We start from the raw sequence: 25,130 nt of genomic DNA on the forward strand, positions 1-25,130 counted from the left end.
AGAGTTGCTGTTAATAAATCTAAAGAAAATCTTACCATTATATTTATTTTTTCCTGTGGGTGCTGCTTGTTGGCATGTGCAGTGTATCGCTATCTCTGGCTGTGTGGGTGGTTTGAATAGCGTGATTATTAATCGTTGGGCGGTATAGTGGGCGGGTTATTCTAATTTCAAACCAGCGCGCTCGTCTCGCTTTTTCTTAACTGCGCATGCGCGATGCGCAAAGAATTCTGGGAAATGTAGTTCCCAGCATGACGGCGACGTCGCTCTCATGAACGAGCGCTGAGATTGCGGAAGTAAAAAGAAGAAACGAAAGTCGGAATAGATTAATCCATTGTCACTATTTAAAAAAAAAAATCAATACACAATTAAGACTTAGTACATAACAGCAGTGCATTTTAGCCCAATTTTTTTTTCTTTTAGTGACCCTTTAAGTATGTTTTGGTGATAAATCTGGGCAATATTGTGAATAACAGACAGTCTCCAGGGTAGGAAACCGTCCAGCTTATAGACTTCCGCTAGACTGGGATTGTCCCAGAGAGGGGTCTCCACCAGAAAACCTGCAATGTTCAAATTAGACCTCACCAAGGACCAGAGTTTCCTAAGGAGAACCACGGTAGGCACCGCCTGTGGCAGTTGCGGAAACCCCGCCTCCAGACACGCAAAAACCGAGGCATCCCGAGATCCCATGCGTAACAAAGTATCAATGGAGTCACGTTCCTCAATACACCCCATCCCACACACATGCTGTAATTGAGAGGCCAAGAAATAGAATTTGGGGTTAGGAACTGCCGCCCCCCCCTGATCCTTGCTATATTGTAATGTAGAAAGTCGGATACGGGCAATTTTTTTCTTCCAAATTAATGATCTGAATAGGGTATCTATCCGAGTGAACCATCTACGGGGTATCCACTGAGGAGAGTTATGCATGATGTATAACAGTTGGGGGCCCCACACCATCTTTATCAAATGTATCCTACCTATAACCGATAACAGGAGTTTACACCAAGTGTTACAGGCATAGGTGTGCGCAGCCTATTGCATTAGGGTGTGCACCCCAAAACTCAAACATATTTGCATGTGTCTGCATGTGCATATACAGTATACTGATGGTGTCAGCAGAGCAGTGGACAGTGTCAGAAGTTTTTATTTTTATTATATCTTATTATTTTAGGAACCACATTAGGGACTTTGGTGAAATATCAGGGGTCTATTTCTGTGCTGCACGTTTAACGCACGCAGTATATTCCTGTGCATTACTGCACGTTTAATGCAGTATATTTCTGTACATTACTGTACGTTTAACGCTGTATATTTCTGTGCATTACTGCATGTTTAGCGCATTATATTTCTGTGCATTACTGCATGTTTAGCACAGTATATTTCTGTGCATTACTACATGTTTAACGTTTTATATATCTGTGTGTTATGTACCATTTAATGCTTTTTTTTTCTGTGCATTAGTGCACATTTAACGCCGTATATTTTGGTGCAATCTGCATCACACAGGATGATTAGGGTGTGCCCAGGCACACCTGGCATACCCTGTGCGCACACCTATGGTTACAGGTTGTTTGCAGTCTTTTGAAAAGGGGTAGGAGATTTTCCTCTAAATACTTCTGGGGACTAGCCGATACCTGAACCCCCAGATACTTGAAAGATGAGACCACCTTCAGAGACCCCGCAGCATCCGGCAACGCAACAATTGCGCTATCCACAGGACAGATTTGCTCCAGTTTATCGAAAAGCCTGACAACGAACCAAAACATTTAATCAACTCCATAGCCGTCGTAAGAGACGTGTCCACATCCCCCAAGTACAGCAAAGTATCATCCGCGTAAAGGGAAATATTTTCCTCACACAGACCTCTATTAAAGCCAGTGACCAAAGGGGACGATCTCATCGCAGCCGCCAACGGTTCAAGGGCTAAGGTAAGATTCCCATTTACTCGGAGCCTACCTGTGGGGGCAGCATATAACAGACGCACCCGCCTGACAAAAGTGTCCCCAAGACCAAAGCGACCCAGGACCTCCCATAAATAGGGCCATTTGACGCTGTCAAATGCCTTGGCAGCGTCCAATGAAAGAATTGCCCTCTGGCCTTCATTATCCGCCGGTATCTGAAGATTTAGAAAAAGGCGTCTGATGTTAAGGGCTGTCGACCGGGAGGGGATGAACCCTGACTGATCTCTGTGAACAAGTTTATGTATAACCTTCGCTAGCCTAGTGGCCAATACCCTCGCCAGTATCTTAACGTCAGTCATCAATAAAGAAATGGGCCTGTAAGAGTCCGGGGAGTGGGCATCCTTACAAGGCTTCAATAGCAGCACTATGATGGCTTCATTCATGGACCCAGGCAGAGTACCCCTCTCAAGCGCATCCACGAACACCTCCCTCAAAAGAGGAATTAGTACGTCCGGGTATCGCCTATATACCTCCGCCGGCAAGCCATCCGAGCCCAGAGACTTACCAGGAGAGGAAAGCGCCAACGCATCCAACATCTCATCAGCCGAGAGCGGAGCATTCAATTGCTCCACATCTGACGCTAACAGACGTGGGAGTTGACATTGGTCCAAGAAGGAGGTAATCTCTCCCGCTGTAGGTGACACCTTAGATGAATACACGTCGGCATTAAAAATCTCTAAATGTGGATAAAATATCTGCATGAGACATCACCAGAGCCCCTGATGGAGTAGTGATCGCCTCTATATGAGCCGAGCCCCTCTGTGATCGCACCATCATAGCTAGCATATGGCCCGTACCCTCCCCTTCCTCAAAGTATTTTTGTTGGAGAAAGAAACGTTTATTTTCCGCCTTGGTTATGATTACCTGCTTGCCGATAGTTTGAGCTTAAGTCCATGCTCTCTCAGTCTGTACAGAGGGAGAATCGACAAACGCTGACTCCGCCCTCTCAACCTCCCGCAACACAAACTGCTCTTAGGACTTTGTCCCAGTTTTGATCGAATTAATGGATCTAATGAACTGGCCCCTTAAATAAACCTTAAGTGCATCCCAAAAATACCCATCCCAGTAGAGTGCTTATTTACCCTAATAAAACTAACCAGGTCAACTTGGATGGGGTCAGGAGCGGGAAACAATAACAACCAGAACGGATTGAGCTTCCAACAGGTACGTTTAGAAAGTCTGGATGTCAGTACTTCTACACACAGAGGAGAATGGTCTGAAATAGTTCTAGCCTCATACCTTGCGGAAGATACCAGAGGGAGCATCTCACTATTACCCAGGCCAAGGTCAATTCTAGAAAGGCCCCTATGCGAAGTCGAATTACATGAATAGCATTTCTCCTGTGGGTGGCTAATCCTCCAAACATCCCTAAGCCCCAGCTCCTGCACAAAGGTGAAAGGTGTCAGGCTCCCTGTCTGGGCAACCGCCGATGCCCCAGGAGAAAATTTGACGAGACTTGCACACAATTTTTTTTTTAAATCCCCCACAATAAAGGCAGGGACACCCGGATGATGGGACAGGAAAGTGGCCAGAGTCTTAAGGACTTCTACTGAAAAAGGGGGCGGGATATACACATTCGCTATAATACAATGCAAATTATCCAGAGTACAAAATAGAAAAATGAATCGGCCTCCCGGATCAATGAGAGAGGAGGTGAGGGTAAATTCTACATTAGTGCTAATGAGTATACTGACCCCCCTTGCATAGGACAAGAAGGTAGAGTGGAACTGAGTACCATAAACCCTGGAAGAGAACGGGGACACCTGACCAGGTAACATATGGGTCTCCTGCAGGCAAACCACAGAAGAACCCATACGCTGAAGCATATGTCCCACTGCCAGGCGCTTCACCCTGTCTCTCAGGCCCCTCACATTCCAACTAGTTACCACACGTCGTGTAGCCATAGTGCAAAAAAGTATACATTTTGTACAAACATAGAAAATACACATCTAAAAATAAAAAAGACCATAGCAACTTCACCAACCAGCATTGGCTAGAAGAGCACAGTGTGAAGGAGAAGCACCCCTTAAAGTCCGAGTCCAGGCAATGTGGGCATACCCTGTAAAAGCAAAAGTTAGGCAGACTGCAGGCATACGGTCCAACAGGACCACTTTCAAAATGAAAAAAACAAAAAGAAGAAAAAACTGTTTGTAGAAAATCTTACTGTCCACGAGGGACCCTCGTATAGGGCCCAGATCATCATCCAACACACTAACTCGCCCTTCCACGTCAGATGTGCGATCCTGCATCTTCTGCATGTCTTGACGCATAAATGACATTTCTGCTTTTACTCCTTTCATTTCAGCAGCCAGATAAGTCACAGAGGCATTGCAGGTAGTAATAGCTTTGAATATGTCTTAGTGTAGGCTCAGGCCCATCCGAGCCCGAGGCCGCAGTCATCCCCTGTTCATGGGACCCTGGGGTGGTACTCACTATTTCCCATGGCAGAACGGGCGCAGAGGGATCCTCCAGGGGTACGGTGTCATCCGCGTCGGATTGGGATCCACTGTGATTCCCCTCAATGTCCCCGGGGACCTCCAGCACATTGCGGGTACTGATCTGGGAGAAGAGCTTCTGAGCATGATGGGAATGTGATGTCACATGGGTTGAGGTCACATGGTGGCATTGCCCTACATAAGTCAATGCCCACCGCTCAGACGGTATTTCAGCGCGGGACCTCGTCGTGTCAACATCGAATGGAAGAGAAGGGAGAAGAAAGTGGAAAGAAAGCCCTGTCCCCCGGAGGAGACAGGCAGAAGAGGGAACAGAGAAGAAAGCGGAAAGAAAGCCCTGGGCTCCGTGGGGGAGACAGGCAGAAGAGGGAACAGAGAAGAAAGCGGAAAGAAAGCCCTGGGCTCCGTGAGGGAGACAGGCAGAAGAGGGAACAGAGAAGAAAGCGGAAAGAAAGCCCTGGCTCCGCGGGGGAGACAGGCAGAAGAGGGAACGCCAAGACAGCAGAGAAAAGACCGGGGATTTGGCGCACCCCCGGCAGAAGACGAGGAATAAGACCGGAGCCCTGGCGGAAGGCACCGGAAAGACTGGGGGATAGGGCATGCGGTCTGGTACGGCTCAGGAGGGGGGGGACCCCACGCTATTTTTCGGCATGGGTTTAACCCCTCACGTTCCAGACCAACCCCTGGGGGGACCCGCGCCGGTTTCTTGTTTGAAATTTGGCACGGAGTTCCCCTTTATCCTGGTCCTGTCAGGGGGGGAAATGCCTGATCGTCTGTTCATACAATGTATGAACAGCGATCTGTCATTTCCCCTAGTCAGTCCCACCCCCTTACAGTTAGAACACACCCAGGGAACATAATTAACCCCTCCCTCGCCCCTAGTGTTAACCCCTTTCCTTGCCAGTGACATTTTTATAGTAAGCAATGCATTTTTAGAACATTGGTCGCTAGAAAAATGCCAATGGTCCCAAAAATGTGTCCGCCATAATGTCGCAGTACCGATAAAAATCGCTGATCGCCGCCATTACTAGTAAAAAAAAAAATATTAATAAAAAAGCCATAAAACTAACCCCTATTTTGTAGACGCTATAACTTTTGCGCAAACCAATCAAACGCTTATTGCGATTTTTTTGGAACCAAAAATATGTCGAAGAATGCGTATCGGCCTAAACTGAGGGAAAAATGATTATGTTTAGATAATTTTGTGGATATTTATTATAGCAAACAGTAAAAAAAAAAAATTTTTGTTAAAAAAAAAAATGTCGCTCTATTTTTGTTTATAGCAAAAAAAAGAAAAAACGCAGAGGTTATCAAATACCACCAAAAAAAAATCTATTTGTGTGAAAAGAAAGGACGCCAATTTTGATTGGGAACCACGTTGCACGACCGTGCAATTGTCAGTTAAAACGATGCAGTGCCGAATCACAAAAACTGGTCCGGTCATTGACCAGTAATATGGTCTGGGGCTCAAGTGGTTAAAAATGAACAAAACACTAAAGTTAGCCCAATTTTTGGCGATAATGTGAAAGATGATGTTACACCGAGTAAATAGATACCTAACATGTCACGCTTTACTATTGCAAACACTCATGGAATGGCGCCAAACTTCAGTACTTTAAAATCCCCATAGGCGACGTTTTTTTTTTCAGGTTACCAGTTTCAGAGTTACAGAGAAGGTCTAGTGCTAAAAGTATTGCTCTCGCTCTAACGCACGCGTCAATACCTCACATGTGTGGTTTGAACGGTGTTTACATGTGTGGGCGGGACTTGCGCAAGTCCCGCCCACATATGTAAACATCGTTCAAACCACACATGTGAGGTATTGACGCGTGCGTTAGAGCGAGAGCAATACTTTTAGCACTAGACCTCCTCTGTAACTCTAAACTGTTAACCTTTAAAAAAAATGTGCGTGTTCGCTTCTGACTGGGAGCTACTAGGGACAGGGGCGTTTTTAATTATTATTATTTATTTTTGTTACGTAATAATTCACTAAGACCGCCCCTTCAGCCTGGAAAGCATGAGTTCAGGGGGAAAAAAACACAGCTCTCATGCTTTCAGCAGCCATTGCAGCTTTGTTCCTGCATGTGAGCTGAACTGAGCATGCTCAGGCAGTTAGAAATGTTTTACTTTCTTTTTGAGGGTGAAAATCACTTGGATGTCTCTGAGCATGCTCATAGAGCGTGGGTGGGTTAGTAATTTAAGGCTCATCCTTAACAGGTGTAACCACTTACAAGCTCACCCAAACCAGAGACTGAAATTTGTTCATGTGATTTCAATTAAATTAAACAGAAATGTGTTTTGGAGCATGTTTATTTTTATTTTGCCAATGTTTTTTGTTTATTTTTAAATGATGTTCAATTTGATGTATTTGTCTCTGCTGCCTTATTTTGAAAAATATTTCTGAAGATGTTGGGACGGTTAACCTATGTTTATTTAGATTTTTTAAATTTATTTTTGTTTGTGTGTGTGTTTTTGTTTGTCTTTTTTGCTTTCCTTGTTTTGTTGACCAATAAAAATTACTTTCAAAGTTTGTTTTTTGTTACTTTTTCATGCTACAGATTTTGACAGCTGCAGCTGAAATAGGCTTGGCCTAACAAATTAGGTGTGATTTTTGTCTAAGCTTCTTTCCTGGTGTGTAATCATGAAAAGTTTGCTGCCATGTTTAATCACCAGGAAATTAGACAAAGTAGTAAGTATTTCCTTTTTACTGCAGTGGTCCTCAGCCCTCAAGTACCCCCGACAGGACATGTTTTGTGGATTTCTCTGATCAAGAATTGCTGTCCAGACTGTCTTTTAAAGCACATGTGCAAGATGAACGAAAACCTGCAAACTTGGCCTGTTGGGGGGGGGGGGGGGGTATTGGTGGACAGGCTTGAAGTGCTGATTTACAGCACTGTGCTTAAATCTAGCGCAAGGCAATCCTATTCTAATTGTGGGTGTTTGAGGGAAGCCAAGCGAGTGTTAGAACCCCTGTGTCAGGGACTTACCTTCCAAAATCGTCAGCCCAGCATTGGGCTGAGACAGCGGCGTGCATCAGCGGGACGTGCGCGCGTCAGCGGCGCGCGCGCGTGCGTCAGCGGCGTGCGCACGTGCGCAGCGGGACCGCGCGCGTGCACGTGAACCCTCCTTGGCGCCAAAACGCCTTTAAAAGCTCAGTCCTTGCTTCCTGCAAGTTGCTGTCTGATCTGCAGTCCCTGATTGAACTTGAACCTGAGAACCTGTTTACCTGATTTGAACTTCTGATTGAACTCTGTGACCCGGCTTGTTTGACCATCCGTACCTCTCCGATCCTGACCCGGCTTCCATTGACCACCTCTTCAGATTGACCTACCGTTGCCAGACCTTCCTGCTTGTACCCTGATTACTCTTCTGCCTGCTGCATCTGATTACCTGAACCATCTGTTGTGACCCGGCTTACCTGACTCTGCTTCCGTCTGCTGTCATTGATCCAATCATCTTCCAGCCTACCCTTCCAGAGGAAGTCAGCACCTGCTTCACCTACCCAGCACGCTGGCACTCCTACCCCGCCAGGCTCCTGAGTCTGCTGTCCCCAATCCGGCAGCTCACGAGCCGGAGCTGTAAGAGAGGCCACCTCCTACCATCGGGCTCTGGCTACCAGGTACGTGATACATAACAGTATCAGACAGCCATGACAGAGCCTTCAGGAGTGGCCCCGGCCATGGAGGAGATTTGTAAACACCTCGCATCTCTCACACAAGCTGTAAAGAACCTACAGGACGGCTACATGCGACTGGAAGGTCAAGTACAGAACCTATCCGGAGACGCAGCTCCTACATCCGCTGCCAGATCATCTCCATCGGCCGCTGCTCCATCCGTAGTAATGCTACCGCCCGAACCCAGAGTTCCGATGCCAGAGCGATTCACCGGGGATCGTTCCAAATTCCGGGATTTCCGTAATGCCTGTCAATTATATTTTGCCCTTCAACCAAGGACTTTTTCCCTAGAAGCCACTAAAGTGGGATTTGTGGTTTCTTTTCTTCAAGGAGAGCCCCTAGCCTGGGCACACCGATTATTGGAAGAAAATGGCACCAACACAGAGACTTTACTAGCCTTCTTTCGGGTCATGGCACAAATGTATGATGATCCTCAGCGGACTACCACTGCCGAGGCCGCCCTGCTCGCACTTCAACAAGGCCGCCGAGCAGTGGAGGATTATGTCGCGGACTTTCGCCGCTGGAGTGCGGACACCCAGTGGAACAGCGCAGCTCTGCGACACCAGTTCCGCCTGGGACTTTCAGAGGCCTTAAAAGATGAACTGGCTCGCATCGGGGTTCCTGATACCTTAGAAGATTTGATCGACAAGGCTATTCAGATTGATCGACGTCTACGAGAACGACGGGCTGAACGTTCTTCTCATCTGAGTCGTCCAGTTTGGGTCACTACCAAAGCACCCATGCCTGCATCCCGATATCAACCACCTGTCTGCCCAAGTCCTGCCAGCTCTCCTCCAGATACTTCTGAGCCTATGCAACTCGGAGTCATGCGACCCACATTGCCTCCAGAAGAACGAGCACGCCGTCGTCAACTGAATCTATGCCTATACTGCGGTGAGCCCGGTCATTATGTCGCCAACTGCCCCATCAAGATGCGTAAGTGCCGTTCCTCTGTTTCTCTCAACGTTTCCGCTCTCCCAGTCAATACAACCCACCTTGCTCTCTCTCTGTCTTTACAGCTCCAAGGAAGAACGATTCCGGTCAACGCAATTATTGACTCCGGGGCCTGCAGCTGCTTCATTGATGCCGCCTTTGCCAACCTACACAATATTCCTCTTCGAAGAAAGAACTTCAGACTTTCCGTTTTTCTAGCTGATGGATCCCACATTAAATCAGGACAAGTAACACAAGAAACCCTTCCTCTACCTGCTACTACTTCCGCTGATCATAAAGAATTATTAATTTTGGATGTGATCTCCTCTCCTCTATTCCCTGTGATTCTTGGCATTCCCTGGCTCCGGATTCATAACCCTCAGGTTGATTGGTCCTCTGGAACTTTACGATTTCCTTCCCGGTACTGTCAAGAATATTGTTTACCTAAAGTACCTAGCTTTTCTCCCACTCTGCTATGCCTGAACACCGATCCCAGTTTGCTCCAGTCTGTCCCGGAACATTATCACGAGTTCCTCGATGTGTTCAGCAAAAAGGGGGCCGACTCCCTACCACCTCACCGTCCTTATGACTGCCTGATAGAACTGCTTCCTGGGGCTGAGATCCCTTTTGGGCGCATCTTTCCATTATCCGAGAAAGAACAAGATGCTCTGAAAATTTATATTGACGAAAACCTAAACAAGGGGTTCATTCGGCCGTCCACCTCACCGGCGGGTGCTGGAATATTTTTTGTTGCCAAAAAGGATCAGACCCTTCGCCCATGCATCGACTATCGGGAACTCAACAACATCACGGTTAAAAACCGATACCCGTTGCCCCTAATACCTGAATTATTCCAAAAACTAAGATCCGCCACTATTTTCACCAAGCTGGACCTGAGGGAGGCTTATAATTTAATTCGCATCAGAGACGGTGATGAGTGGAAAACTGCCTTTCGCACTCGGTATGGCCACTACGAGTACCTCGTCATGCCTTTTGGGTTATGCAACGCTCCCGCTACCTTTCAGCATTTTGTCAACGACGTGTTTAGAGACTTTTTAGACATCTTCGTCATCGTCTACCTGGATGATATACTGGTTTTCTCTGGCTCGTTAGACAAACATCGGGAGCATGTCTGCAGAGTTTTAAACCGGCTCCGCCTGCATGGCTTATACGCAAAGGCAGAAAAATGCGAATTTGAGTTACACACCATTCAGTTCCTGGGTCTGGTGATTTCCCCGACGGGAATCGAGATGGACCCAAAGAAAGTGTCTGCCATTCTGGACTGGCCAGTACCTCTAGATAAAAAGGGGGTACAAAGATTTATAGGATTCGCAAATTTCTATAGACGCTTTATTAAAGGTTTTTCTTCCATCGTTGCTCCCATTACACAGCTTACCAGACAAAATTTCCGTTTCCACTGGAACCCCAAGGCTCAGAAGGCCTTTGACACCTTGAAGGGACCCTACCAATGTCTTTTCTTGGGGTCAATCTAACTAGTGTCCCTATTAAGCAAACTCCAGGCAGATGGTGTCACAGGCGGGATTCGAACCAGCGACCCTTTTGCTGCTAGGTCAAAGTGCTATACACTACACCACTGTGCTGAACGAACATGATTGCAGCTGAAAGCATGAGATCTTTTTTTTTTTTTTCAATACCATGCTTTCCAGCCTTATTGACCCCACCTCTCTCCATAAAGAGAACCTGTCACACACTAGTCCTATTACAAGGGATGTTTACATTCCTTGTAATAGGAATAAAAGTGATCCAAGTGCAAAAAGAAAAATATTAGGTAAAAAATAAATAAAACGCCCCTGTCCCTAGTAGCTCGCACTCAGAAGCGAACATGCATGTAAGTCCCGCCCACATATGTAAACACCATTCAAACCACACATGTGAGGTATTGACGCGTGCGTTAGAGCGAGAGAACTAATTCTAGCCCTAGCCCTAGACCTCCTCTGTAACTCTGAAATGGTAACCTGTAAAAAAAAATCAAGCATCGCCTATGGATATTTTTATGTCCCGAAGTTTGGCGCCATTCCATGAGTGTGTGAAATATTAAAGCGTGACAAGTTAGGTATCTATTTACTCGGTGTAACATCATCTTTCACATTATCCATAAAAATTGGGCTAACTTTACTGTTTTGTGATTTTTTAATTCATGAAACCGTTTTTTTTTTGGGCCAAAAAAAAAAGGCGTTAGAAAAATTATTGCGCAAATACCGTTGGAAATCAAATAAAAAATTACCGCCACTTTATTCCCTAGGGCGGGGATATGCAATTAGCGGACCTCCAGCTGTTGCAGAACTACGATTTCCATGAGGCATAGCAAGACTCTGACAGCCAAAAGCATGACACCCAGTCAGAGGCATGATGGGACTTGTAGTTTTGCAACAGCTGGAGGTCCGCTAATTGCATATCCCTGCCCTAGGGTGTCTGCTAAAAAAATATATATAATGTTTGGGGGTCCTGAGTAATTTCCCAGGAAATAAATATAATTTTTACATGAAGGAGAGAAGTGCCAGAATAGGCGCGGTATGGAAGTGGTTAAAGTGAAACAATAAAAGTTAAATATTCCTTTAAATTTCATACAGGGTGGGAGGGGGGGTACACGCATGTTTCCCGTGCTTAGAACTGTCCCTGTACAAGATGTCATTTCTGAAGTGAAAAAAAAAGTAATTTAAAAGTACTCATGGCTATAAAGAATACAGTCATTGCTCATTAAAACAAAAAAAAAATGTGTGGGGGTTCCCCCTAATTAAATTACCAGGCCCTTTAGGTCTGGAATGGATATTAAGGGGAACCCCGCCTTAAAAAAAGACGTGGGGTCCCCGCAAATATCCATACCAGGCCCTTCAGGTCTGGTGTGGATTTTAAGGGGAATTCCACCCCAAATTAAAAAAAAAATGGCGTGGAGTCCCCCTAAAAATCCACACCAGACCCTTATCCGAGCACGTTAACCTGGCTGGCCGCAGAAAAGAGGGGGGCCCCTCTCCTGAACCGTACCAGGCCACATGCCCTCAACATGGGGAGGATGTCCCCATGTTGATGGGGACAAGGGCCTCATCCCCACAACCCTTGCCCGGTGGTTGTGGGGGTCTGCGGGCGGGGGCTTATCAGAATCTGGAAGACCCCTTTAACAAAGGGGACCCCCAGATCCCAGCCCCCCCTATGTGAAATGGTAATGGGGTACATTGTACCCCTACCATTTCACCAAAAAAAGTGTCAAAAGTGTTAAAAATGACAGTAGCCGGTTTTTGACAAATCTTTTAATAAAATCTTCTTTCCGCAGTTCTTCTTCTTTCATTCGGGTTTCTTCCTCTGCTTCTTTCTTGGGTCTTCTCATCCACATCTTGCCCGACGTCTTCTCCCATCTTCTCCGTCCGTCGGCCTTCTCGTCCCGCATCTTCTTGTTCTTCTGGGCACTGCGCTTGAAATTGAAGACCCCGCCGTGTGCCGCTCCTGGGTACCCGCCCCCCTCTGACGCCACAGGTAAACTCATATGAAAGTCCGCGTGTGGTATATGTGCGTCAGAGGGGGGCGGGGTCACATGAGCGTCACACGGCGGGAACTTCAATTGGAAGCTCGTCCGCATAGTGCGGCGGCTTCTTCTTCTCCGGACGGCGCACTTAAAGTTGAATTCCCCCACCGTGTGACGCTCTGTGACCCCGCCCCCCTCTGACGCACATGACTTTCTAATGAGTTTACTTGTGGCGTCAGGGGGGGGCGGGTCCCAGGAGCGGCACACGGCGGCGAATTCAATTTCAAGCGCTGCGTCCGGGGAAGAAAAAGATGTGGACGAGAAGGCCGACGGACGGAGAAGAAGATAGGAGAAGACGCCGGGCAAGATGTGGACGAGAAGGCTGACGGAAGGAGAAGAAGATGGAAGAAGACGTCGGACAAGATGAGACGAGAAGACCCAAGAAAGAAGCAGAGGAAGAAACCCGAATGAAAGAAGAAAAGAAGAACCGCGGAAAGAAGAGAATAAAAGATTTGGCAAAAACCGGCTACTGTCATTTTTAACACTTTTGACACTTTTTTGGGGTGAAATGGTAGGGGTACAATGTACCCCATTACCATTTCACACAGGGGGGGCCAGGATCTGGGGGTCCCCTTTGTTAAAGGGGTCTTCCAGATTCTGATAACCCCCCCCGCCCGCAGACCCCCACAACCACCGGGCAAGGGTTGTGGGGATGAGGCCCTTGGCCCCATCAACATGGGGACATCCTCCCCATGTTGAGGGCATGTGGCCTGGTACGGTTCAGGAGAGGGGGGGGCGCACTCTGTCCCCCCCTCTTTTCTGCGGCCGGCCAGGTTAACGTGCTCGGATAAGGGTCTGGTGTGGATTTTTAGGGGAACTCCACGCCATTTTTTTTTTATTTGGGGTGGAGTTCCCCTTAAAATCCACACCAGACCTGAAGGGTCTGGTATGGATATTTGCGGGGAACCCTACGTCTTTTTTCTTTTTTTTTATGGCGGGGTTCCCCTTAATATCCATTCCAGACCTGAAGGGCCTGGTAATTTAATTTGGGGGAACCCCCACACATTTTTATTTTCTTTATGAATGAATCCTGTCAGAATTGCCGAAGCCGACAATTCATTATAGCCGCGTGTGAATTTTAAATTACTTTTTTCCTTCAGAATGTCATTTTGTGCAGGGACAGTTCTAAGTGCGGGAAAAATGCGCTATTTCACATGCTGACTTTACACCCCCCCTAGGTACGAAATTTAAAGGAATATTTCCCTTTTATTGTTTCACTTTAAGCATTATTAAATTCACTGCTCCCGAAAAAACGGCCGTTTTAAAAAATAAAAAAAGCATTGATACATGTCCCCTGGGGCAGGACTCAGGTCCCCAAACACTTTTTAGGACAAAACTTGCATATTAGCCTTTAATATGAACACTTTTGATTTCTCCCATACACTTCTATAGGGAGTTTGGCGGCGGCTTTACATATCACTTGCAATGCGCCGGCTGCTACGCTGGTTCATGCGCCTAATTAAGGCTTCACCCGGCGCACTAAATAAGGCATGAACCAGCGCAGCGCAGTGAGAATAGTAAATCAGCCCCCATGTGTTCTTTATTCCCCATTCATGACAATTTTACTTGCAGGATACTACAGTCACTGCTTTTTTATGTTTATACCATCTAGTATCCCTATACACACATCATGATATTGGGGTTCTATATATAAACACACCAGATCAATCGGATGGCTTCATTATTTCTATTATTCACTCCATCTTATTTTTTCATACATTTTTTCTTATTCTTTTTTCTTTTCACCTTTTTCACATCCACACCCATATCTGGTTACACAAGCAGATGCTATGATTGTTGTCACTTAATTTTAATTGACTGTTGTTAATTGTTAATTGTTTTTTGTCAGTTGATCTTTGAATTTCTTTACACCTGGTTCCAATGAATGTTGTTTCTCTCCGCTGTGTCTACTCACAGATGTATGGGATTACTACAATCATTTTGGACCAATCACTAAGTGGATTTATCACATGACCTTTTTCTTTGGAATACCTATAAATTAGATTGTTCTTTATGTTGTTTCCAGCTATGACTAAGCATTGCATAACAATGTGAAACGCGTCAGCTATATCATCCCACCGTTTGCTGTTTTTCTGTTGTTTTACTGGATTAAATAGTTTTTTACATTTATCGGAGTGCGGCTGTCCATATCTTCCTGCTTCCATTTATACCAAGGACATGCTGCCAGGAGTCTGCTGAACGCCAGGCAGGCACATTTCTAGCAGGAAAATAGAAGCCTATTTCTCCAGCCGATCTCCGCTACGCCCAATGGAACTTGAGGACCGGTCTGAGGATGGAGCATCCACTCTGATTGAACCAGCGGCAGCCTCCGGGTCCCATACCTTGTCTGCGGTCTACAGCAAGGGACTTTTTTTTATGTATGGACCTTTTCTTATGGTTCTTGTTTCTGCTTTGTTCTATCCACCCCGGATCAGATTAGCTGGTACAGCTGCCAAGAGAGGATTCTCTCAATCTCTCCTGGTGGAAGCAGCAGTGGGTTTAGAAGTTCCTCCCAGCTTTTAGTATTTAGGGGTAGATGTTCAAGTTGTGGGCCAGGCTTATGGAATTTTGTCCTTCCAGGTTTTAGTGCTTAAATCGAACTTCCACTCAAAAATTTTACTTCCGCTTTTTTGAATCCCCCCCCCCCCTCCGGGGTCACATTTGGCACCTTGCTCCCACTTCCATCCATAGATCACTTCGGTGATCGAGTTGACCTACACCACATCTGGTGCCTATCCCCCCCCCCCACACACACACACACACTGTCTTCTGGGAGACACACAAGTCCCATAACACAGCAGGGACCTGGGTGATAGCGCAGCAGGGAACCAGGAAGTGAAGCCGCAAGGCTTTACTTTCTGATTCCCTTATCGAAGATGGGGGCGGCAGCACCAGAGAGCCGAGCAACATATCGGCTTTGGGTGCCAACATCGCGGGCACCCTGGACAGGTAAGTGTCCATATATTAAAAGTCAGCAGCTGCAGTCTTTTTTGCTTGTTACTTTTATTTATGTCTTTTTTTGGTGGACCTCTACTTTAAGCTGAGGTTCAGCCTAGTGCAATCTCAGACATTGCATGTTATTTGTTCCAACACCGCAGGTGCCAATCACATGCAATGTCTGAGCAATGCAAATTCAGCCATACAGTTGTATGGCTGAACTTGCATTGGCTTGGCAGAGAAAAAGATGCCGGACCTACTTCTTTTTTTTATTTTTTTATTTATGCACTGGAAGCAGATTGCATGGGTGTTCTCACTCATGCAATACGATTTAGGTCCGAATACACATTTCGCACCGCAATCTGTGAACCGTTATGGGGGTGTCATTAACATTGTAATGACAGCAGGAGAGAAGCGAGGTGTGAACCAGCGCTGGAATTCACATGTGAACAAGTGTTGACAAGGAGCCAAGTGTGTCAGTGGTGAACAAGAGAAGGGGATGATCTTGTCTGATATGTTCAATAATATAGGGAACAGCAGACCAATGTTGCTTTTTATTTTGGGGGGGTTTGAAGTGTAGTAATTTGCTGTCATGCTTAATATTTGGTATTTTGTTTTTGGTTAGATCTAAGTTCTGATGAAGAGGGGGAGGAGGCTGAGGAGAGAGTTTCCGACAGAGCTGTGGCAACGCGTAAGTCCTTTTTATCTTTGTCCCTTTTTGTTTGTGGGGGGGGTTGATGTAGCTAGCTGCCGTAGACCCCTTTCACAATGTAACGGTTTTACAGCGCTTTAGAGGTGTAAATAGCCTCTAAGTGCATGAAACCCGCCTCCCATTCATTCCAGTGGGCCTTTTCACACTGGGGTGGTGCGCTTGTGGGAGGGGCTAAAAAGTCCTGCAAGCTGGATCTGTTGGGGCAGGTTGGAAGCATTGTATACTGTGCTCACAATCCGCTCCTGCCTATTGGAATCTTTGTCCTTAAAAGTGCTTTGAAAGCAAGATTTTCTGTGTTAAAAGCACATTGCTAGTGGCCGCAAAGTGGTGCCAATGGGGGTAATTTACTAAAACCTGCAACTGCAGAATCGGGTGACAATCAGCTCCAAAATTCTGATTTTTCAGTTAAGCTCAGACAATAAAATCTGGAAGATGATTGTTTTCTATGCTGAGCTTCACCAGATTTTGTACTCTCCAGTTTTATTTAATCTCCAATTCTAAGTGGTTTCTAAGTTTGGGGGACAGAATGCATTTTTTAAATGTATATTTGGTTACCTTATTTCAAGCCAACAGTCCACTCACCATACTTGACTACATTTGCTTGCCCCATTCCTATGGTGTTGCAGATATCATGTCACCTGGCTTAACTTCCTACATAAAAGAACCAAATGTTCAGCTTGCAAATGTCCAAATGTCTTCTATTTTGAACACAAGAGGTATCCGTTTAACTCACCTTGACATGTGAATGTCAGCAATTTACTCAACCAACTTCCATGAAGACAACTTTGGCCATTAAATTAACATGTTAATTGAATAGATTTGGAAGCCAGATGTCAAGTTTGTAGCTCACAACAACACTGGATCTTTTTAGCTAGATTCAGTAAGAGTTAGGTCGGCGTATCAGTAGATACGCCGACCTAACTCGGAATCTGCGCCGACCTAAGTTTAAGTGTATTCTCAAACAGAGATACACTTAAACCTCTCTAAGATACGACGGCTTGCGCTGTCCTATCTTAGGGTGCAATATTTAGGCTGGCCGCTAGGTGGCGCTTCCATTGCAGTCGGCGTAGAATATGTAAATCACTTATGGATCGGACCTTCTATATTGATGGAATCAAAACAATAGTTAATGATAGACATACTTATGTTCCTTTACCGGGCAATCCGATCATCCAATATAAAGAGACATTGGAGACATTAATCCAGAAGGGCTCCCAACTGGGGATACTCAATGATAAAGAACAATTGTTTTTGGTGCCGAAGGCCCCAAGGGTTCCGATTTTATACAGCTTGCCCAAGATGCATAGGAGTCTAACTTGCCCCCCTGGACGCCCAATCATTAGTGGCATAGATTCGATCACATCCAGGGTGGGCAAGTATATTGACTATTACCTCCAGCCTCTGGTTCAGAAGATGCCATCGCACCTTAAGGACTCTAAACAGGTTATTAACATGCTGTCATCACTAAGGGCTGATCATGGGGTATGGATGGTAACAGCAGATGTTCAATCTCTGTATACCATCATCCCCCACAATTTGGGCCTAGAAGCTGTCAAATATTATTTGGATCTCTCTTCTGATTTATTACCTCCACAGAAAGATTTCCTCATGGAACTATTGGAATATGCTGCAGGTCAGAATTATTTCTGGTTTGACCATAACTATTATAAACAGGTTCGTGGAGTTGCCATGGGCGCGAAGTACGCGCCTAGCTTGGCCAATCTGTTCATGGCCAAGTGGGAGGAGGACGTCATCTACCTGGATCCCCATCCCCACATTAAATTGTGGGCTAGGTATATAGATGACGTCCTCCTCCTATGGACAGGCAGCAAACCACAATTGGATTCCTTTATGTCCTCACTCAATGTTAACGAGCGAGGCATATGTCTGTCATTCGAAGCTAGTCAGGAGTCTATTGACTTTCTTGATCTTACCATTATGAAGGAGAATGACTCATTTTTGACTAAAACTTACTTTAAAAAGACAGACAGGAATGCATTTATTCCAATAGGAAGCTGTCACCACGATAATTGGCTAAATTCTGTTCCCAAAAGCCAATTCATTAGGATGAGGAGGAATTGTTCTACCCTGAAAGATTACGAAACTCAAGCTGGGACACTTAAAGTCAGACTACTGGAGAAGGGATATGACCCTTTAATCTTGGATAATACCTTTAAGGAAGTTGCTGCATTGGATAGGAATGTATTGTTGACCTCTGGTACTAAATCTGGTGGGGATAGACCAATAGTGCCATTTGTCACTACCTATTCCAACCAACATTATGCCATAAATAAACTGATTAAAAAACATTGGCACCTGTTGTCCAATGATAGGATTATAAGTACCTTCTTACCAACAAACCCTCAAGTAATCTTCAGAGGTGTACCCTCACTACGGGACAAAATAGCTCCTAATGTGGTTGACCCTCCTACTAAAAAGGTGTCTTTCTTTCAACGAGACATCAAGGGCTATCACCAATGTAGAAACTGTACAGTGTGTAAGATAAATAAGATAAAATCTAAGAAAACGTTATCCTTTGTCTCTACAAGCACTCAGAAAGAACATAAGATAGAGCCTTTTATTACGTGCAGTACAACTGGTGTCGTATATCTTCTAGAATGCCCGTGTGGGTTACAGTATATTGGTAGGACCAAAAGACCAATGAATGTTAGATTAGGTGAACATATCACCAATATTAGGTCTGGATTCCCAAAACATTCTGTGTCCAATCACTACGACCAATTTCATGATAGAAACCCAGAAGGCACTCTCTTCATTGGAATTGATAAATTTGATCCCCACTGGAGAGGCAACTCATTAGTAAGAGAATTATCCAGGCTAGAAATGGCCTGGATATATAGAGTCCGCACATATGTTCCCTTTGGACTGAATATAGACACCGATGTCAATGCCTTCATAGATAATGGCTAATTTTCATGTTCTTGTCATAAAAAATGTCTTTTCCTTGTACACCAGCTCTGACTTTTGGTTTATCTGGGCTTTTTTATATTAAAGTTTTTCTCTTGGTTTTTTGGTTAATTTAATATATTTTTTATTAATATTAATATCCTCTAACAATATAGATATAGCCTGAGCCATTTTTGGCTCATATGTGCTGTTGTCAAATCGAAATTTGACATTTGTCACAAGTGTCATGTTTTGTATTTGCATCACTTATGCTTTAGTTGTGATTTAAGTCTTTTTTGTTGTGGCCACAAGAGGGCAGCCTAACCAGCTTACTCTTGTCAACAATTAACTATTAATACAAATCCAGCTATAAATGCTTCAATTTTTTAACTTTTATTTTTTCTATGGTCATAAAACCTTTTGGCACTTGTAACCAGTGCTTATAACTTTTTTCTTTTTTCAGGATATTGTGGTATGTGAGATAGTTTTCATTACATAATTTCTCACATTTACCAAACCTGTTTATCTTTTTAGTTCCATTTTTAATCGTTCCATTTTTTAATCGATCGTTTTAAATTATATTTTCTAAAGCGTATGAATTATTGATTTAGATTGTACGTTTATTCTATATATATCCCCGCTTTTGAATTTTTTGCCTGCATTACTATTCATTGGTGGCAGGGATCCCTATTCAAACATGGCGGTTTGCGCCCGCGATCTCCAAGGTTCAGAGCTGGGCGGTCCCGGATGTTGTTATTGCTTTTAAAAGAGTGGCGAGTCAGCACGCCGCTTGTGCCCCTGGAAGAAGTCATTGTTGTGACGAAACGGCGTAGGGAGGAGCGGCGTGCTGACGTCACCACGAATCATACTGCGCAGTCTACCCGGAAGGACGAGCGGACAGTTAAGCCGGCCGGCTATTATTACACATGCACTGTTTTACTGCATAACTGTAAGTGCAACACTTTTACTAATAAACAAATTTTATTACGGTATCACGCTATGTCAGCCTTTTCTCTTTTGGGTCATACTATGGAAAGTGAATAGTCTGATATCTGAAACAAAGATAAAGTGAAACATTTCTCCTGGAATCTTGGAATTGGCAGTCACGGTTACATGCTTGATTTACTTATCGTTGTGGTAAGCAGTTAGGATTTAACGGTGGAGGACTTTTCTATCTGCTATACAGATTCACTGGATAAGTTTGGATACCTTTTCACACACTCCGAGAACTTTCTGTCATCCTGATTTTCCCTGAGATACATCCATTCATATGGACTTTGCACCTTCACTTGATCATTTCACATTGCACTAGTGTTTTGTGTGCATCATATTCTTTATAATTTGATTGTTATATTGATTTCTCACATCACATTGCAGCGCAGCTTTTACCACTATTACTTGCAATTTATGTTTATCTGACATTTTGAGCAGCAGCAGCTTTTTTGTTTCATATTTTTTATTTTTATTTTATTTATTTTTATTTTTATTTTATTATTTTTTTCACTGTTTTTGAACCAATTCAAGTGGTTTCTCACTATCCAAGATTGTTTTAGACCTGCGCAGTATTTACTTTTATACAAATCACTAGATACGCCTATTGACGAACGTACGCCCGGCCGCCGCAGTACAGATACGCCGTTTACGTAACGCATTATCAGGCCTATAATTATTCCATCAAATAGTTGGAATAGTAATGTTAAAGTATGGCCGCCGTTCCCGCTTCGAAATTCGAAAATTTTACGTTGTTTGCGTAAGTCGTCCGTGAATAGGGATTTACGTACACGTCGAAATCAATAGGACCGTGCGGCGTACTTAGCCGCAATGCACACTGGAAAATGTAGGCAGACGGCGCATGCGCCGTTCCAAAAAAATGTCAATCACGTCAGGTCAAAGCAAATTATCATAAAACACGCCCCCTCAGCCTATTTTGAATTAGGCGCGCTTGCGCCCGCCGCATTTACGCTACGCCGCCGTAAGTTAGGAGGCAAGTACTTTGAGAATACAGTACTTGCCTCTCTGACTTAAGGCGGCGTAGCATAAATACGATACGCTACGCCGCCTTAAAGTTGCGCGGGGCTACCTGAATCTAGCTATTAGATTCTTCAATAATACCCACAGAGACAGAATTCATGTTTTTTTAGCATTTGCCACAAATGACTCAGGATTGAAGCCTTTTTTTTTTTTTGTTCTCACAGCCCCGACTCAACGGGAATTCCAAGTGCTTCTGGGCTGGTTCCATAACCAGGTGAAAACCCTGGAAAACCTCATGGGCTTGCCCCCAGCAGCTGACCAGCCTCCAGAGTTGCAAAAATAATTTTGATTTTAATTATTTTTGTAATTTCTATGTTTGTTAAAGTTTGTTAAAATGTTATTTACTAACATTTTATAAAACAAGTTAACCAAACCTTCACTACCTTGTCAAATGTTTTTTTTCCTATTTTTAATTTGAACACACTCTGAAACCCTGCAGTTACAAAACACATACATATCTGCCAAAGTCTGATCTTGACTCTGCTAGCTTATGGCACAATGGGCAGATTTTGCCTATTCCAGCTGCAGTGGTAAACATTTTCTCAGGTAATTATTTATAAAAGGAAGGCTGTAAAAATCAACATTGTAAATTTTGAAATTAAGATGGTCAGACACTACACAACCTGATTGCACAATCTCTGGCCAACTCAACATTTAGGCTCTGTTTCCCCTCCTGCAAGTTATTGTGTGACTTGACACATGTGAAGTTGCATGACAAGTCCAAACCCATGAATTTCAATGGTCCCCGCTGTAATTGGTGTGACTCCAAAAAAGATTCTTGCACCACTTTGTTCCAACTTCCGTGCAAGTTGTTGTGCGACTTGACACATGTGAAGTCGCATGACAAGTCCAAACCCATGAATTTCAATGGTCCCCGTTACTTCAAATTGTAGTCAAACAAATAGGCTCTTGCACTGAATCTAATTTATTGAAGATCTAACTGATTGCCCAGTGTATTGTCACCTTTAAAGATCTGAAAAAATGAATTTCTGGTGTTTATAAACACTTCTCTATTTTTTGTATTATATTTAAAGATTTGGGTACTACGGTAAAAGAAACAAAAGAAAAAAACATTCAAATATATATTAGAAGAATAAGAATGAGCTTAGCATCAAAATAGGTTAATTAACTGAGAACAGATACTAATTGGCTAGCAAGACACACCCAATTAGATTCAACTAAGTAATTGCATTGGGCGTGCGCTGATATTAATCCGAAAATTCCTTGTGCCGGGAGGATTTTTATATTTACCATCGCGATGCTCGTCTGCGTGCGCCAGTTTGCACACCCAATCAATGATTTATCCGGCGCACCAATTAAGGTATGAACCGGCGCAGCGCATTGTTCTTTGTAAATCGGCCCCACTGTCTCACCCTGCTCTGCACATGCTTAGTTGCGCTGCATTTTTAGGCACTGTTGAGTTTGTAGAGGCCGATCTGCTGACAGCCTTATAGTGGAATTAGGCCTTAAAGTGGAATTAAACCCTCCTATCCTTTAAAGCCAAGGAAGCTCCTTCTGTTTGATCTGCAACTGCAGAGGTGCTGCACATGTTATCAGTTATGACACCAGCCATTTAATGGTTTGACAGTTTGGTTGAGAACAGGCAAATGTGACACTGACAATTACATTCCTGGAATGCCAGGATTGCTAACTGTTTTTTGAAACTGGTAAATCTTGGGTTTAGTTCCGCTTTATGATTTACTGCTGATCATGGCTCTGGGCCTCAGCAAAATGAAAGCCTCCAGCAGGAAGGAACAGGAGCAATGCTGGATGCAATTTACAGCACACACTAACTTTGGTAACATAATTATTAATGTGCAATGTATGTTCTTTGCTAATGAACATTATTTTTATCAAGTTATTATGGGTAAAGTTCCACTTTACCTTCAGCTACAGGAGTATCAGCTGTTTCTTCATTGAGTGGACTGTCCAGAGTCTCGTCACTGAGCTGCTTAAGGTGTTGGGCAGTGGTCTTGAAAAAACTCTGCATGGACAGGTTCATGTATTTCTGTCGAATGAATAAAGCCCGCACCACACTTTTAGCTGCATCCACCAAATCTGTAAATGGAACCTAAAGAAAGACAGTAATAAGACACAGCTCACACTTTACAACTTTAACTGAATGTAACATAACAGACCCTGGGACAAGTGATGAATTACATTATACCTGCTATGTCTAGATTAAAGATTGTGCTGGCTAACACTGCTAGATACATGTACGGTACGTACTTTTAGCAGAGAGATCATTTTTACTCAAGATGATACATGCTTTAAATCTGGCAAACTTCAAAATTGTTTCATAACCATAGGCTCCATTCACAGAACCAGATTGCATGCGGTATGTAGGTGTCCAGACATTTTCCTTAACCACTTCCCGCCCGGCCCATTGTAAAATGACGTCCACAACGGACCTCTAACGATCCGGGTGGACGTCATATGACGTCCTGGGCTTTGCGGGTGGATATCTGAATGATGCCTGCAGCTAGAGGCATCATTCAGATATCCTTCTCATGTGCCGGTGATTCTGCACAACGTAAGAACGATCATAGCGGCGGTTCCGCCGCTAGATCGTTCTTACAGGCGGCGGGAGGGGACATCCCCCCCTCCCGCCGCCATCCGGTGCTTCTCCGGGCTCTCCCGTGCCATCAGGGGCCCGGAGAACGAATCGTCCGGCGCTGGCAGGAAGCATAGAGATGACTGGTGACCAGATGGTCACCAGTCATCTCTATGACCGTCGGAGGACCCGGGCGCGATGTGATGACGTCACGCCCGGGTCCCCGTAAGTAAACAAAGCCGCAATTGCGGCTGCTAAGCAACAGTAAGCATGAGATCGGTGAATTTTTTTTCACCGATTTCATGCTTTCCAGCCTGGAGGAGAGATGTGGGGTCTTATTGACCCTGCATCTCTCCATAAAGAGTACCTGTCACACACATTCCTATTACAAGGGATGTTTACATTCCTTGTAATAGGAATAAAAGTGATAATAAAAAAATTAAATAAAAAGTGTAAAAAAAGAAATAAATATTAAAAAAAAAAAAAAAAAATTTTTAATGCCCCTGTCCCCAGTAGCTCGCGCGCAGAAGCGAACGCACACGCAAGTCCCGCCGACATATGTAAACGCCGTTTAAACCACATATGTGAGGTATCGCCGCGTGCGTTAGAGTGCCAGCAACAATTCTAGCACTAGATCTCCTCTGTAAATCTAAACTGGTAACCTGTAAAAAAAATTCAAAGCGTTGCCTATGGAGATTTTTAAGTACCGAAGTTTGGCGCCATTCCATGAGTGTGCGCAATTTTAAAGCGTGACATGTTAGGTATCTATTTACTCGGTGAAACATCATCATTCATATTTTACAAAAAAATTGGGCTAACTTTACTGTTTTATTATTTTTTTAATTCATGAAACAATTTTTTTCCCAAAAAAAGGCGTTTGAAAAATTATTGCGTAAATACCGTGCAAGATAAAACGTTTCAATGACCGTCGTTTTATTCCCTAGGGTGTCTGCTAAAAAAACATATATAATGTTTGGGGGTTCTGCGTAATTTTCTAGCAAAAAAATTATGATTTGTACATGTAGGAGAGAAGTGCCAGAATAGGCCCGGTATGGAAGTGTGTATAACAGCCCGGTATGGAAGCGGTTAAATACCACATGCAATCCTGAAACTGTTAATTCACTATACCATCCTGCGGTATTTACCCCAAAACACTGAAACCGATACTGGGTGAACAGGGGTTAAACTCAATTCACAGAAGGAAATAATTAAATGCATGCAGTAATTAAGTAGTATTCGAGCCATGCGGTAGTTGGGGGAATGTGTACTGGTAGTTATGCAGCAGGCAGTCGACTTGATCCTTGACCACTGGGCACTTAAACCCCCTTAATAACCAGACCAATTTTCAGCTTTTGGTGCTCTCACATTTTGAATGACAATTAGTCATACAACACTGTACCCAAATGAAATTGTAGTCCTTTTATTCACAC

The 25,130-nt window shown here is 44.2% G+C and overlaps 1 protein-coding gene across 3 annotated transcripts in view; it reads right to left on the minus strand.

Moving 5' to 3' along the window:
* The window catches only part of AMPD2 (adenosine monophosphate deaminase 2), a 368,990-nt gene that overhangs the window by 208,734 nt on the left and 135,126 nt on the right, over positions 1-25,130 (minus strand). For all 3 annotated transcript variants that reach the window (XM_040337637.1, XM_040337638.1, XM_040337639.1), the window contains exon 6: positions 23,031-23,217. In XM_040337637.1, coding sequence (XP_040193571.1) covers positions 23,031-23,217 — 187 coding nt within the window. The remainder of the gene's footprint in view (positions 1-23,030; positions 23,218-25,130) is intronic.

This window comes from Rana temporaria, chromosome 2, assembly GCF_905171775.1.
Source record: "Rana temporaria chromosome 2, aRanTem1.1, whole genome shotgun sequence".
Lineage (NCBI taxonomy): Eukaryota > Metazoa > Chordata > Amphibia > Anura > Ranidae > Rana > Rana temporaria.